This window comes from Poecilia mexicana, unplaced genomic scaffold (genome assembly GCF_051168715.1).
Source record: "Poecilia mexicana isolate PSO_F unplaced genomic scaffold, ASM5116871v1 scaffold_16, whole genome shotgun sequence".
NCBI classification, from domain to species: Eukaryota; Metazoa; Chordata; class Actinopteri; order Cyprinodontiformes; family Poeciliidae; genus Poecilia; species Poecilia mexicana.
Window position 1 is genome coordinate 13,535,698 of NW_028263385.1, and position 16,253 is coordinate 13,551,950.

A 16,253-nucleotide genomic window follows, 5' to 3' on the forward strand; every position below is an offset into this window, starting at 1 on the left:
TGTGCCACGCGTCCAGTTGGTCAAGGATTCATCCTTCAGCAAGATAATTAACCAAAACATAAGTCCAAGCTATGCCAGAACGACTTCAGGAAAATTTAACAAGATGCTAAGTTTGAAAGCATGACTTAGACAACGTCAAGCTGGTTCGGGATGAACTGGACAGAAGAGAGAAAGCAAAGCAGCACACAAGTGCCACATGTTTATGGGAACGTCTGCAACAGATATGGGAATAACTTACTGAAGAGTATGTGATTTCTGTTGCAGAAAGAACGCCACGGGTGCGTTCAGCTGGTTAATCTGCTGAAGGCGGCTGCTTTAGAGGGTCAAAATCTTAGAATAAATTATGATCTACAAGTGAATTCCTGTTTTAACTCCAATTACGTATTTGAACGTTTTCACTTCAGAGTGCGACGAGACATTAAACTGCATAATTTCCAATAACAAACTTGAAAAACTGGGGTGATTTAAAACTTTTGAGTGGTGGTATAATATTCTTCTGGCTATTTTACCTCTTTCTGGGTTTTTTTCATGAAAAAAAGTTGAGACACCTTGGGCAATAATTGCACTCAAAGGGTAAATATGAAGATTTTAGTCAAAAAATGTGGTAATTTTAGCCCATGTTTTGATATTCATTCTCATTTCTAATGTTGCTGTATACCTCTCCATTCTCCTTTCATTTAGTACAATTGATTTATTGTTGCAGTTGCCCTCCCTGAAACTGAGTGCATACATCTCAGTTTCAGTGAGATGTATGCACTCAGTTTCAGTTTTTAAAATTAGGGAAACACACTCCTATAAACGAGCTTTTACGACAGCAGGAAAGGGAAACGGAGACAGCCGCAGCGTGGAGTCGCGGATACTAGACAGACCTAATAAAGTTTTACAGAGCAGCAGTTGCATTAAACATTCATGACAGCTAAATACTGCAGCAGCCGGGACCATGCACCGAAAACACACACACACACACACGCACACGCACACACACACACGCACGCACACACGAACATCCTCATCAGTTAAAGTCACACGTTACACATGGCGAGCTTAAATTATAACTTACAACAAAGGTCAGCTCTCATCTGAATGTGACTCTTTTATGTATGTAGTTGGACTGGCTTTATTTACACAAATATTCTATTAAAACAGCAAAATATACAAATTGTACATGTGAATGTTGTGAATGGCAAAGCAGCATCAATGCGTTGTCTTTAACAATTGTGCAAAGAACAAAACAAAAAAAAAAACATGAGACTAAAAGCAAAACATGGGACAAAAAGAGAATAAAACAAATTTCATAAACCAGGAAGAGACAAATTTCAGAATAAATATTATTAGAAAGGAGTCTGACTGCTGAATGCAACGTGAAAAGCTGGAACTAAGAAAAGCGCTTCCTCGTTCAGTTTATGCAAACCCGGAAGGAAAATGCAACTGTACAAGAATCAACCTGGTTTGGAGCAAAAAAGCCTAAACCAGCTGATCTTGATGCAGCAACTTGAGTCTACAGAATATTCACACGTGATCTCGTGTTATCAGTAACAAGTTTACACACATTTAATGACACATGCTGTGCGTTAAACACATAAATAAATACAGTCCATTTAGTGTCTCTAGTCAACATCACAATCTCACAAGGCTGGTGACTTTCAGGATGTGTTGTACAGTAAGTTGTAAGTAGACAGGACTAATGAGAACACGTTATTTCAAATGGGCAAAACAATGTTTCATAGGTGATAAGATGACCTGTGATCCAGTAGTTTTTGCTGACATAATTTCAAGTACAATAAAACCTTAAAATATTTACAAAAAAAAAAAAAAACGAAATGAAATGAAATGAACAACCTGAGTTTCTTTAATTTAACTGCATATGCATGATGTAAAGAACTAGGTTACGGCAGGATTATTTTTTTTTTCTTGTCATCAACATCGTTTTCTGCAGTAAAAATCCTTAAACTGGAGCCGTAAAGCTTACGCTTTAGGGACGAAGACACTTTTAACACAGTGTTTTATTTTTAAATTCAGGGAGCATTTTCTGTTTTTACAAAAAATATTATATTTACTGCAAGTCCCCTACGAACCTGTTCTTGTCCTGTTTCCTTATCAGTACAAACACAGCCGAATGCAAAATTTAAAACCCCCCAAAAAAGAGAAAAATGCTTTCATGAGGTATCAGCGACAGCAAGGAGAAATGTCCTTTATGTGCTTAAAAATATGTCTTCAGTGTATAAAAATGACATTTTTCATGCTCATGGGGGGGTTCTTTCTTGCAGTGCTTTCTCTGCTTTTACTCAGTCTTGTCCTCCGGTGGCAGCAAAGCAAAGTGTTCTTTTTCAAAGGGACTTTTTCTAATTCTTTAATTAATTTAGGGACCAAACTGACTTCGTCCAATACCGGCTTTTCAGGGTTGACCTCAATACCATAAACCCAGTAATGCCTGCAACCTTTGAACACTGTGGGCAGCTGAAAATTCAAACATACATTGATCCTCTTATGTGGCACAATGAGACGGGCCAGGGCTGAAGATGCCCTTAAACACTAAGCACTGGTGCAGCAGTCAAGTTTGGTCAGGATTAACCCCAGGTTTTATTAATTATAAACCTATTCTTCATGGGGGAAGTATTGTACAAGATAATTCAAAGAGAGTAGAGTATCATTTTGACTCTTACTGGAAGAAGCTGCAGTTTATTTTCCCTCCATACCAACCAACTTTATTACTGATTCTCTGAAGGTACATCCACCGGGGGAAGTATTTATGTGGTGGGCATGGGCGCCGAGTCGGGCGCCGACAAGGGAGCGGATTTGGCGGCGAATCCCTGCTCGATTTCATCGAAGGTCCGTCCTTTGGTTTCAGGGACTCGCAGGTAGGTGAAGATGAAGAAGAGGATGAGGAGGACGAAAAAGATGATGAAGACAAATGGGCCGCAAACTTCCTGGAAAAAAAAAAAGGAAGCACGTTTGTTACGCTACACATTTTGTCACGTTGCAATATAAACGTCTCTTTGGATGCTGCTGGATGATAAAAGCCCCGCCCAAGTCTCGCGTGTTTGGCTGCCTCTAGCACGTTTTTATTCACAGTCGCCACAGACACAGGCAGTGTGCAACTACTTCTGAAGGTGTTGGATGTAATTAGAGTAAAGCGGTCCGAGTGCAACACACCTTTTAGGTTTTCGTGTATGAACATTTTGAAAACCAAGAGTTATTTTCCTTCCACTTATCTACACATGTAACTTTGTCTTGGTTCTTCTTGAGAATTTAACAATTTAACAAGGTTTATGGTTGTAATCTGACAAAATGTGTGAAAATAAATTCAAGGCAATAATCATGGTCATAAGGCACCGTGTGAGAAATAGTCTACTGCTGGTATGCGGATAAATACCTCCAATAGAGGAAATCCCAGCCCCACCAAGAAGTTGGCCGTCCAGTTGGAGCAACCAGAAACGGCCATGGCTGCAGGTCGAGGCCCCTGAGAGAAGAGCTCAGCAACGATGAACCAAGGGATGGGACCCGGACCCATCTCGAAGCTGGCGACAAAGGTGAACACAGCCACGATAGCCAGGTAACTCATAACCTGGTTGGTTTTCTGCATGGTGAGAGGACAGCAGCTTAGATAAAACGCATTTAACATGAAGCCTAACAGTAAACTGACTCCCTGTGTGTCTGGCTCACCACTAAGGACAGGAAGATGGTCATGAGCAGGGCAGAGACCGCCATTCCTGCCAGTCCAACCAGGTGCAGCGTCCTTCTTCCGGCCCGCTCGACGAGGAACAGCTGGAGCGCAGGGAGCAAGACGGGTCGATCAGCGGTCAGCAAACGGGAAACGAGAACCGAATCAGGACAACACGGACACTTACAGAGACGACGGTGAAGACAGTGTTGACGAAGCCGGCGCCGATGGTGGCATAGACGGGCTGAGGGACACCAGCAGTTTTAAATATGCCTGTCGAGTAGTAGAAAACCTGGAAAAGAAAACAGTGGTCATTATCGAGGAGTGGTTATTTAAATGAATAAAACGTGCTCATTTAAGGAACTCTTCCTCTGTTGTTCATCTTCTGTCAATGAGCTTTGGAGATTTTAAGCTCTTAGCGTAAATGCAGAGTCTCCTCCAATCTTGCTTGTCACAGTTCAACTTACTTTAACTTTTTTGTTTTTGATTTTGCTCTGTCGCTGCGGACATATTTATGAAGATCAACACACATCTGTCTCACCTATCAAACACGTTCTCTTGTCTTGGTTTCTGTATCATGTCATGTTTATCCTTCAGAAAAACTGAATATTACTACGAAGAAGTTCCAGAAAACTGTTATCAACATCTGTACTGAAAAGACGAATAAAAAGTTTCAGTTTTTTTTTTTTTAAGGGATTTAAAATCAATTTATACAGTTTTTACAACAAAATATCAAGGACATCTCTCGATTTTGTTTTATGTTTTACCCTTACTTACAGGCTGAGGAGCAGTCGACAATTCTGATTTATTAATTATGCAGAAGTACAGTTTAAGTGTTCACTAAGCTTTCAAGCAACACAGTAAGTCGTCGTGTTTTTTGGGGGGCTTTCGTGCTCCTGAGGGAACGACTGTTTTTTTCAGAGGCTAAACAGTCCATTATGTCCTGCAAGGAGTCCCACCAGGGATTTCAGTTTCCTGTTGCTTGCAGCTAAAAACAAGCTTCATTAGAAGTAAAAGTGAAGATTAGAAACGTTTTGTAATGCTACAAGGGACTTAGAGGTGTTAATACTCCTGATTCAAGTCCAGATATTTTAGTCTGATTAATTGTTTTTAGGAAAATATGGATGTGTTCAGCTGTAGCAACGCTTTCACAAGGATGCGGTTAAGAGAATAAGCTGCTTGTCGACACAAGGTCAATGAAGTTAATGTGTTTGTTGGAGTTCGATCAACGTTGGGATCGCTGTGGCTGCGCGGGGAATGTCATGACAGACATGACAGCTACTGATGAATCTAGACGGCCTCGTTGCGTGACCCTGCTGTCAAAACCTTTAATAAATCACTTTACGGGACTCCACTCAAACAGTCCCAGGAGGCGTCTCTCGGTGTGTGTTTGTCAAAAAAAAAAAAAAAAAAAAGGTTCAAGTCAAGCTGGGTGAGCTTTCCCGCTCGAGTTTACAGATCTACGCTGAGACGCATGCGGTGTACACTCACAGCGTTGATGCCAGACAGCTGCTGGGAGAGCTGCAGGACGATGGCGATGATGATCGGCTGGCGGTATTTTGGTGAGCGGAAGAGCTCGGGTATAGACACTTTCTTCTCCATAGCCATCTTCATGCCCTCCTCCTTCATCTCCTTGATGTCGTCGTTCACGTTATCGGTGCCGCGCAGACGCTCAAGGGCTGTGGCAAGAAGCAGATGAAATCAGCGGGTGTAGACACGGAGTGAAAGGAGGAGGCAGGTGTCGTTTCAAAAGTGTCAAAGACAACGCCAGAGGGAAAAAAAACAAACAAACCTTTCCTGGCCTCATCCTCCTCGTTGAGGACGATGAGGAGGTAGCGAGGACTTTCAGGGCAGAAAGGGAGCATGGCGCTCTGCACCAGGGCCGGCAGGATGGTCAGAGCGAGCAGCAAAGGCCACAGACGGTCTGATCCCAAAGCAGCCTCCAGGCCGAAGATCTGAGACACAAAGAGGAAGAAGTGAAGCACATAAATCGGACTAAAATGAATTCAAATTATTCATTTATACACGTTAGCTTAATGCATTTTTTGACCACTTTTAGTTGGTCTGCCACATGAAATACCATTAAAATACAGCGTTTGTGGTTGTAACATGAAAAAAAAATGAAATAGTTCAAAGGGTATAAATACTTTTTCAATTCAGTGTCTTCCTAGTAAGTTACAAAAGTGTGCAACAAAGATCAAAAGCTAAAAAAAACCCGATTAAAGTAAGGAAACGAGCATACCTGCGCCACAAGGATTCCAACAACAACACCCAGCTGGTGCAGGGTGCCAAAGGCTCCTCGCAGGGCGGTTGGGGAGATTTCGCCCAGGTACATCGGGGTCAGACCAGTGCAGAGACCACAGAAAACACCTATGATCAATCGACCAATGATGATCATCTCAAAGGAGCGACAGAGAGACGACAATCCCATCAGACCACCGCCCAACAGAGCCAGGACGTTCGAAAACAGCATCGATTTTCGCCTGGTTATTGGAGAAAGAAGCGGAGACAAACACGTCTGGATAAGAATTTGTGAAAGCAACTGGATATCTTGTTGAACTCCAGGTGCATTGCAATAAATCAGAATGTTATCAAAAGGTTTATCTGTTTCAGTTACTCAACCTGAAGAAAGAAAAACCCATTCTGATTTTGTTCCACAGACGGAGAGATATTTTCAAGTGTTTGATTCTGTTCATTTAGCTTGTAATGACTTACAGCCAATGAAAACACAGATTCAAATACCATAAAGATAAACACACAACAAAAATGAGTGTTTATATACTTCACAGTGTATGGGCTCAGTACTTAGTTGTTGTGCCTTTCTGATGTTCCTCCAAACTCCAGGACTTTAAGCTCTTATTTAAATTCAAAGTTTACTTTCTTCTGAAAAAATACTTTGAACCACTTAACAACAGATCAGTCATTTGTCTCCTAGCCATGTGAATTCCTGTTTCCTCTATAACCTTTTCTATCTTTTATTTTTTCCCTTTACTAAACTTCCTATTGATATACTTGGGTACAACACTTTCAGCCGGTTTTCTGAGCAATGATCTTTTATTGGTTACTGTCGAGTCAGCAGTTGTATCTATACACCATTTTTTATAGTTTTTATGTAAGTGACATTCCTGTTTTCTGATCAAATGAAACTGGGTTTTTATAATCTAAAATAAAATAAGTACTGACATCTAATCAAAAAATAAAATCTATAAAACAAATTAACTTTTTGATAATATTCTAATTTATTGAGATGCAGCTACAAAGACAATAGAAAACGCTGCAAACATTCTCATCTGCTCACCTGCCGAACTTGTTCACAATGACTCCGACAGAGAGCGACCCGATCATGCCACCCACACTGAAGACGGCCACAGCGAAGCTCCACACTATGGTGATGGATCCTGGAGAAAAGGGCTGTCCGTAGCGCTCACTGGACACATTCTCGAAAAAGGTTCGTAATTTCTGGAGAAAAATAAAAAGGAAAAAAAATGTTTATTTGAAAGCAAACTGAAATTTTAATGTTGTCCACATGGGGGCAGAGTTAGACCTCGGGACTGCTAAAATGGGCACGTTTGCTAAATAAATGAGGCCCATGTTTGGTGTCACAGTTCTTAACGTAGGTCGCAGTGACCCAGCTTGCACGTCTAACACCAAATAGAGACTACAACTATGAGTGCATAACTAGACACACACCAGCTCAGGTGCATTGATGACTCCTGTGTTGTATCCAAACTGCAGTGAGCCGATCGCTGCTGTTGAGACGCAGAAGAGAAGGTAGGGGTTCACCTTCTTCTTGGGCTGTTGGGAGAGAAAAAGGCAGAGCGTTATGACAGGCCAGCGCAGATAAAAGCAGATGGAGCTCGTGTACAAATGGCTCCCTGGGTCTGAATGCTGGATGTGTCCAGTTCCAGGCTAGAAACAAAGCTCTGGTTGTTTACACGAACACTGGTAATTACACACAATGAGGCTTTTCTGTAAATGCTCTCCCTCTTGTTTTCAGATCAGCGCATTAGCAGCTGCAGGCCGAGTTCTGAAAGCAGGTTTTAGCGCGCCGCACGTGTCCTCTGATTTGTGGGTCGGAGGTATTTCTCAGAAAAGGAGCTAAACAGGCGCTCAGAGCATAAATCCTTCGGTGAACGTTTTCTCCTGCTGGTTTAAGAATTAAAGTGGGCTCAGCTTTTAATAACTGGCTAATTCACCTGACAAAAAATTGGTTACTGTGCTGTGACAAAGTATTTGCTCTCTTGCATCCTTTTTTCTCTCTTTTTGGTCACACTCAGATGTGTTAAGAGCTTCAAACGAACGTTGGACAAGCATAAGCGGAGCAAAAACAAAACACCTATCCAGACCAATCTGACACAACCACACAGCCGTTTTACTTCCGCCAAACTGGAGGTTTTTTGAGGATGAATTCCCTGCTTATTGCTGTGAATGTCCCAGGAATATCTGTTATAATAAAGTCTTTAATCTGAGAGGTTTAATCACAACCTCAAGATCTTGAAAGATCTTCTTCTCCTTTGGGATTTTCCAGAAGAGAGCAGAATTCATCTTTCTATCATTTACAGCAAGCTGTCCAGGCCCTGAAAAAGCAAAGCGTTTCCAGACCATCAAAGCACCAACATCATGTTTAACTCTCTCATCAGCTCAAAGAACATTTAAGATGTTCATCTGATGTCTCTAGGATGAGTATCAACTGTACTCTTGGAGTAATTTTGGTCAGCTGGACAGTTTTGGAAAGGTTCACCACTTTTTTATGACTTCTCCATTTGTGGATAATGGCACTCACTGTGATTCAATGGAGTCCCACAGCCTTAAAAATGGCTTTGTAAGCCTTTCTGGACTGATAGATGTGAGTAAATTTGGTTTGTATCTGTGGCTGAATTTCTTTAGATTGCAGCGGGATGCGTTGCTTTTTGAGATATTTAAGTCTATACTTCATGCTGTCTGACAGGTTCCCTTTAAGTTATTTCTTGATTCTGCAGATCTGCAGTAATCTGACCACAATCACAGTTTTAAATATGACGAGGTAGATTTTTTTCTCCTGATAAAAAAACAAAACAATTACCGTATTTTCCGCACTATAAGGCGCACCTAAAAACCTTCTATTTCCTCAAAAGCCAACAGTGCACCTTATAATCCGGTGCGCCTTGTAGTGCGGAAAATACGGTGCTTGAAAACCGCACTTTATATTTCCTGGTTAGTCTGATTTTAGAATTTGTTTGATAAAATCAAAATGCAAGTGTAGGACAGAACAAATGTGTAACGTGGCTAATTCTTTCTCACAGTTCTCTACAAAGCTGCCAAAAGTGAAAATTGTAGAATGTAGAGAAGCAGAAACGAATCCAGGTATTTACAAAGTTGTGACTTTAAGCATGCTTTGTGGAGGCAGCGCTCCAAAAAGTTTCACTTTGACTTAAAAACTGACTGCATAACCAAATGCCCTTCAAACTACTAAATCACTGAGTACTTCATGGGCAGTGGGTCGAGTCTAATAGAAACGGTTTGCCATCCAAACAGCCTCATTATCGGACAGAAATACTTTATTTTTTTCCCTCTCTGTTCCCACTGCTGCTGACAACTTGAAAAAAGGCCAACTCGCTGTGTACATTGTTTTGTTTAATTGGTTCCCATGCTCGGATCAAGAACCTTTTCAGAAGCAAGCCGACCAAAATGAGCACAAAAAGGTCTGTCCTGTCTTTCATCATATCTCTTTCTGCACAGATTACATAAGTCATTATTAAAGTGCACTCCTCGTGTTATTCAGGACAAACTCTCTAGAAATGAAACAGCCTGTTCTTGTATAGTCTGCCATTTATCTTTTAGGGTTTTTTTTTACTCTAAGAGAGAAGCAGTAAGTCTGCAGCTGCTTGCATCAGATGCCTCTTAACGTAAAGCTCCAGCCGAGTCACTGTGAGCCGGCAAAAAACAGGAAATCCTGAATTTTTTTTTTATGACATACTGCAAATCGATAACATTAAAAAAAAAATGTCAGTAGGCGACGCTTTTAGCTTTAGCAGAAAATCTCACATCCTAAATTTCAAACACTGATATTAAAGTGATGTGAAAACTTGTGACAGTGGCTTTTATGGTTTAGCTCAGCTTTGCTCGCAGGTTTGAGTTGCAGATCTTTTCAAGGAGGAAACAGCATTTTGGTCTGAAAACGCAAACGCAGAGATCCAAGACAGATATAATGGCACATACGTGTGAGGGAACCAAAAACAGAAAAAATCACATGCATTTCATTCTATTGGGGTGCAGAACAGAGCGAACTCACGTGGATTAACAAATGTTAATGTTATTACGTGTAAGATACGGTATTTCTGATGATCTAGAGAACGTTAGACTTGTAATAACCCACAGTAAAAATGATCAGGGTATGAATAACATGCAACTCAAAACGGGGAGCGGCCTTTTGTGCAAGAAGCGGCAGCGTCATATGATCATTCCATGGCTGGATGAGGGGCTGTAGCAACATGTCTCAGAGCTGGTGGTTGCACAGACATGCAGTCATCAGAGTACATCAGTCTGTTTTTATGCATGTCATGAAGCCTGGCAACGCAGCATGTGATGTTGCACAACATCTCAGATTTACAGTAAAAAAAATGATCAGGATTTGAATAAGACTGCCCAGCAATATATTACTAAAAGTTGGGATGATTATGTGATCTGTGTTAGTTCTTGTTTGGAGACATTAAAACTGGAAATCCCCTGTAAAGTCCCACAGTCCTATTTTTATTTATTTATTTTTTTTATTTTCTTACACTCACTGGAAAATAAATTGACCTATTAAAAGCCACAAGCGATCACACTGGTCCTGATTTTTTTTTTTTTTTTTTTTGCAACGCTTAACTTCCACATTCATGTCATCTTGCAATTAGTTTCCCCATCACAGATGAAGCAAATATTTTAAGCAACATCCACAAATGGAGCAACTGCTTACAAAAGACCAACTACAACAAATGTTTGAAAACGTGTAGTTTGTTATAAAGAATGCAACATTTTTATTTGCTACTTTAAAAAGATTGTTTGTACAAGTCTCACTCTGTTGGACATTGCTAGAAACATCTTGCATGTATGTGGTAGAAACATTAGGAACATGTCTTATTCCTAAGGTTTAAAGCTCTTCAAATAAGTTACATAATTAAAACAGCTCCACCATTAAGAACAGCTTACTTCTGTTACTTGAGAAAAAGCTACAAATTACAAAGAGGTGATGTTCTGTACGACAATGCATTAGAGCCACACGAGGAAAAGAATATATAATTACAACAATAAAGTCATAATAATGCAAGAACAGAGTCGTAGTATTACGAGAATAAAGTCGTAATAGTATGACTTTATTCTTGTCATATTATTTTCCAAGCGCAGCCCTAATATTCTGTTATAATCCTGCACAATAAGCACATTGAAAACTAAGATTTGAATCAAGTGGCTGCTATGCAGTTCACCGGTATAAAGTTAAGAACCAAGTCAAGACATGCTCTTCTGGAATCAAATCTTAAATTTTAGTTCTCTTCTTCTTCTTTTCTTCTTCTTCTTCTTCTAAATAGTTTCAAAAACATCTAAATGCAGTTTTACATGTTTTCCACACTGCAGTGTGTTTCTCAACGTCAAGCTTCTTGCTTGGTTTCTGAGTTAAGTAAATGTCTGTTGAGTCAAGAGATGTTTAAACGATGGACTTTTTTTTTTTAAAGACTTTCTACTCAGTAAAAGATAGCAAGACTTTTCAACTCAAAAGGCTCAAATCAAAGTAAACTGGTGTTAAAGTCTATCTTGAGTTGGACGTGCTTTGTGACTGCATCAAACGGGGTCCAAGAGTCACCTCTATTGACTACAAATCAATACCTCAGAATGACTATCAGCTGAAACAATTACAGTGTTTCGGTCTTAAATAAAAGCCCCTACATCATGCAGCACATTTTCATTCAGGTTTTTGGGGCATATATGATGACACACTGCAATGATGCCATTTTTACTCAATATTATAAAACTTTTAGAATATTGTGTAAGGGTTCTGTTTGTGCTACACATTTTCTACAATGTCATTTTCTACAATTTTGAATTGAATGCAGTAAACTTAAGGACACACAAGTCCCAACTTGCCCCTTAAGAATCCTGCCACACTTTTTCTATCCTTAGTCATGTCCTGAAGTGCTCAACTCTCATCCGGAGCTCCTGAGTGGAAAAATACCACAGCACTGGAACCAGGAGTTCTGTTACCCAATTTGATAAGCTCTCGCATCCATTACAATGTAGCTAATGTGGCAAAAAAAAAAACAGCAGAACTTGAATGTTATTGCTAATTAGTTGTTAAAAGGACACCACTAAGTTCTGGTGTGACATGTGAATGGCTTTTTGTTTACCTCGCCCTCGTCCAGCTGCTGCATCTTGTTCGTTGCTCCTTTAAAGATGTAAGGACGAAGACTTCTGGGATTCTTCAGGGATGGATGTTTCTACTGCCTAACCAGCACGCTCTTCTTGGAAAACTGCGGCAGGAAAACCTGGAAACAATCAAAACAAATAAATATATATAAAATAACTATATTTAGACCCTTCAGTGCAATAACTTTTAGACAAAATGCCACAGCATCTTCTCAATATCAAATCGATTCTGAGGAAAACTAGTCTGAAAGCTTTTACCACACGCCAGAAGAAAAGGGATGCTGACTTGAAATATGAATGAATTCAGCAGTCAGACTCTCAAACTTAACAGTAAACTCCTCCCTTCTCTTCCACACTCACTCTCCTCTTTTGCTCCTCCAGTTTATGACACCGCGAAAACTTCAACTTTTTACATAGCAATTGCAGTATGAACTGTCTCTTATTACCGCTAATAAATACAATAACTTTGTCATGCAAACATATCGTGATCTGGCCTACACAATTGAATTTGAATAGTGTATTTTTCCTACGACGAGGTTATAAACACACTTTTAAAATAAAGCATATAAATAAAAAGTAATTAAATAAAAATGACTAATTACCTTTAATGTGAACTGTTTCTTTAAATCTTTTGTTTCAACAAAGAAATCCTCTCCAGATGTGTTTGCTCTGACAAGTGTTCACGCTATCTGCGTGGGGTGTTTTTATACGGAGTGACACAAGCCTCGTCGGCACGTTACGTCTCTGTTATTCATGAGCAAATAGGAGCATCTCAAGTGAGTAACGCGTCCGCGCAGTGATGTCTGCGGAAACGCAGCTGACGCGCTGCCGCTCGGATACGTGCTCCGGCGAACGTAGACACGTACCACGCATTTAAAAAAGGGGCGGCACAGTAAAACCCTGCCGGCTGAATGGAGGCTCTGTCCGGCTGCTGGTGGCCCCGCTGGCCGCCCACCGTGGCTGCTACAACAAAGGCTGCACCCCCACAGGTCAGACCCAAAGCCTGGTCATGCAGAAATCATGAGACCGGCTCAGTGGGAGGTAAACGAACGGGCTCCCGTCTAATTCTCGCCCTAACGTAATCTTTACAGCCGCCAAAAGCTTATTTCTGAACATTAGCAAATTATTCAGGAGGACAAACAAACAACAACAAAAAGAAAATAGTAACGTTTGAAAGTTTTTCCTCCCTGTCTTAATGAATATCATTCATTGAAGCATAGATTAATTCATAACTAGTTGGATGCAGTCAAAAAAAAAAACTATAAGCAATTTTTTGTGGAAGCTCACTGTCTGTAACATAGGGGAAAATATATCACAAACTCAGACAGACCTGATACAGGTTAGAAAGAATACAAAATAATCTAATTTAATAAAACATAATTTAAGTACCTGCAGGGTGTGCAGGAGAGGTGAAGAAGAAAGTGCAGGAAGGGTGGAGTTGATGGAGGGATTTGTGACAGAGGTGCAAGATACACAGTCAGTATCAATGATGCAATCAGACTTGCTACAGAGGGCTTACTCCGCCCTGGACAAGCCCAACAGCATAGTAAGGGCTACACTGACTCCCTTTAATTATATTCAGCCTGAGCTGAACCCTCTGGTCTATTGGACAGAGGATTTATGTGACGTGAATATTGCAGATTTAAATCGTCCGGTAAGCCACAGCATTGCCACCACCAGAGAACTGGGCTTTTAACACATATATAGCAAATATTTAAACCCAGTGCCTTGCAGGCGTATTGATACCCTGGAGTGTTTTGTGTTTTTTTTATTTTTATTTTTTTTATGTGAATGCCACAAATTTCAACATGTGTTATTAGAGTTTTGGGATCAAGCAAATCTGAAGTTTTTGTGTGCATTTATTTTCATCCTCACAGGGTAGCTTACACTAGAAGCTAAATAGTCCTGGGGCCAAGATCTCAGGTGCCATTGTTGGTTGTAATGTTTTAAAATTTAATAGTAGGCACCGCTATTGCCACACTAATAAAAACAAACCCGCAAAGCACATTACATATCCTCACAATTTGAGGGCCCTTTCAGGGGAATCGCCATGAAACTGGACTTGATTTGGAAAGACACACGAACACGATATGAGGCCCCACAGTTGACAGTGGATGACAGAAACACCAAACATGAAATCAAAGGACTTTTCTGTAGATTTGCGAAACAGCATTGTCTTGAGGCACAAATCTGGTGAAGGATACAGAAACATTCCTGCTGCTTTGAAGGACCCAATGAGCTCAGTGGCCTCCTTCATCGGACAAGATAACACTATGGCAACGCAGCCTCTTTCTGCAGTCTGGGTGCGCGCGCATCCGACGTGTTATGAAATATCATGTTGTTGTTTAAATAAAGGTCAAAAGAATACACGCCATAAATCTGTTTTTGCATGTATAACAATAACGTTATATGCCATAACTGGTTAAGACATCATTAATTTTGTATTAATTATTCAAATAAATTTATCAATTTTGTTTATTTAGTCGATTAAAACTTTATTCTAATTAAAAACTAGACAAAACTAAAACGATTCCTTTGACTAAAATTAAATGACATTAATTTCGTCAAAAGACTAAAACAAAAGTGTGCTGTCGAACATTGGCTTGCTTTTCTTAACTGAAGGCCTTTTGTTAACGGATTTATTTTGGAACTGAAATGCAACAGAGGGGAAAAATACATTACAGGCTACTCTGATTTTAATGCTATAACTCAGAACGTTTTTGTAATATAACAGAAAGGAAATGCATTACTAGCTCATATGCTACTCACTTTTCTACATTTTTCTTTATTATCCAAATAAAACAACCACAACATATGTCTACGTGTCTTTCAAACACATGCATACTTACAAAGTTTTCCGAGGATACAAAGCGGCTAAAGTACATTCAGGGTGTTCATGAGTCCATTACCCTCTCCTAACTGCTTAAATTCTTGTTGCCATGGTTACCGGAGAAAATTACGTCACTGATAGTTTACTCAAAAGAGCGATCACTCGGCCACGTTTTTACAAATACATTATAACAAAGATTTTTGCAATACAAATGTGATACTCTGATCAAATTTCAAACCATTCTTAGCATAAATTTAATCATACAGTTTGCTAACCATGAACTTACTTACCAACTTATTAATGCCACTTATTTTTTTTAACTATAAACTAATTTGCATTATTTGACCGAATGCCATCACATGTGCATTAACTGGGCGTTTATGCGTTAAGCTCATTGATACACTACAGCATTGCCACAGTAAGGATCATCAACAGGTCATCTCTTTGTTGATTGAAAAGTCAGTAAAAGAGTCCAGAGAGCTCTAACGTGGACGTCTCCAGACAGCTGGACTCTGACTCCTTAAGAACTGACTCCCACTAATTGACCAGCATTGAATCCACAGAGTCAGGAAGATAAAGACCCACAGACACAGTTTGCTATGCACGGGTTCAGTCAAATGGTTTTATTATCAGAGGCCAGAGTTTTTGTGAGCATTTTAAAAAAAAGAATTAGAGATACAGATTTCTGCAAGTTTCATTCTTATTGCTACACATTTTAAACCAAGCCTCTATGTGTTTTAAGGTTTTTATAACTGACTGTATGATGTTCTGTCTTTTCTCATGTGTCTCCAGAAACCATAGAAAGCCCTAGAAACAACAGGTTTTTTAGCGCAAAGGAAAGGGAAACAAAAGGAATTATTAAAGAGCAATAAACAAGAGTGGAAAGCTGAAAGGCAAATGTTCAATGAGGAGAGGCATCCTGCAGGAGATGGACGTCTCTGCTGGCCCTTAGATGAATAGACAAGATCCACAGCAGGGGTGGAGGTTGAGATCCACCCTCAAATGACTCTTGAGGTCTATGTGTGAATTGGGAAATAACCTTCCTGCTGCAGTTCCTGGCTTTGATGAAATGCAGTAATGAGCAAAAAAAGTAGAGGCTGATTGCACTTGCGTGTTTTCTCAAGAAAGCTCAGACTTGCAAAATACTCTGAGTCTCATTGACCTTTTTACGTGTAAGTTTTGTTAAGGGTCAATAAAATTGCAAGGATGTAGGAGTGTGCCACAGAGGGAATAGTTTATGATTTTTTTAAATTTATTGGAGTCTCGTTTTTATAACTTCAGGGCATTTTTTTTTTGTTTGTTCGATCGGTTGACCTACAGTCTCACAGCTACGCAGAATGTATCCCTTTTGTAGCTCTTGCATGGTCAGACATCTGGTACTGT

At 40.0% G+C, this 16,253-nt stretch overlaps 1 protein-coding gene across 1 annotated transcript; it reads right to left on the minus strand.

Moving 5' to 3' along the window:
* Positions 1-1,092: 1,092 nt before the first annotated feature.
* slc2a3b (solute carrier family 2 member 3b) lies at positions 1,093-12,794 on the minus strand. Its single transcript, XM_014984941.2, has 11 exons — positions 12,643-12,794; positions 12,022-12,159; positions 7,352-7,456; positions 6,960-7,120; positions 5,904-6,144; positions 5,454-5,616; positions 5,153-5,340; positions 3,849-3,953; positions 3,664-3,765; positions 3,374-3,577; positions 1,093-2,927 (listed from the first exon to the last, which is right to left on the minus strand). The coding sequence occupies exons 2-11, from the start codon at positions 12,043-12,045 to the stop codon at positions 2,748-2,750; spliced, it is 1,473 nt and encodes a 490-aa protein (XP_014840427.1). The 5' UTR covers positions 12,046-12,159; positions 12,643-12,794; the 3' UTR covers positions 1,093-2,747.
* Positions 12,795-16,253: the final 3,459 nt, after the last annotated feature.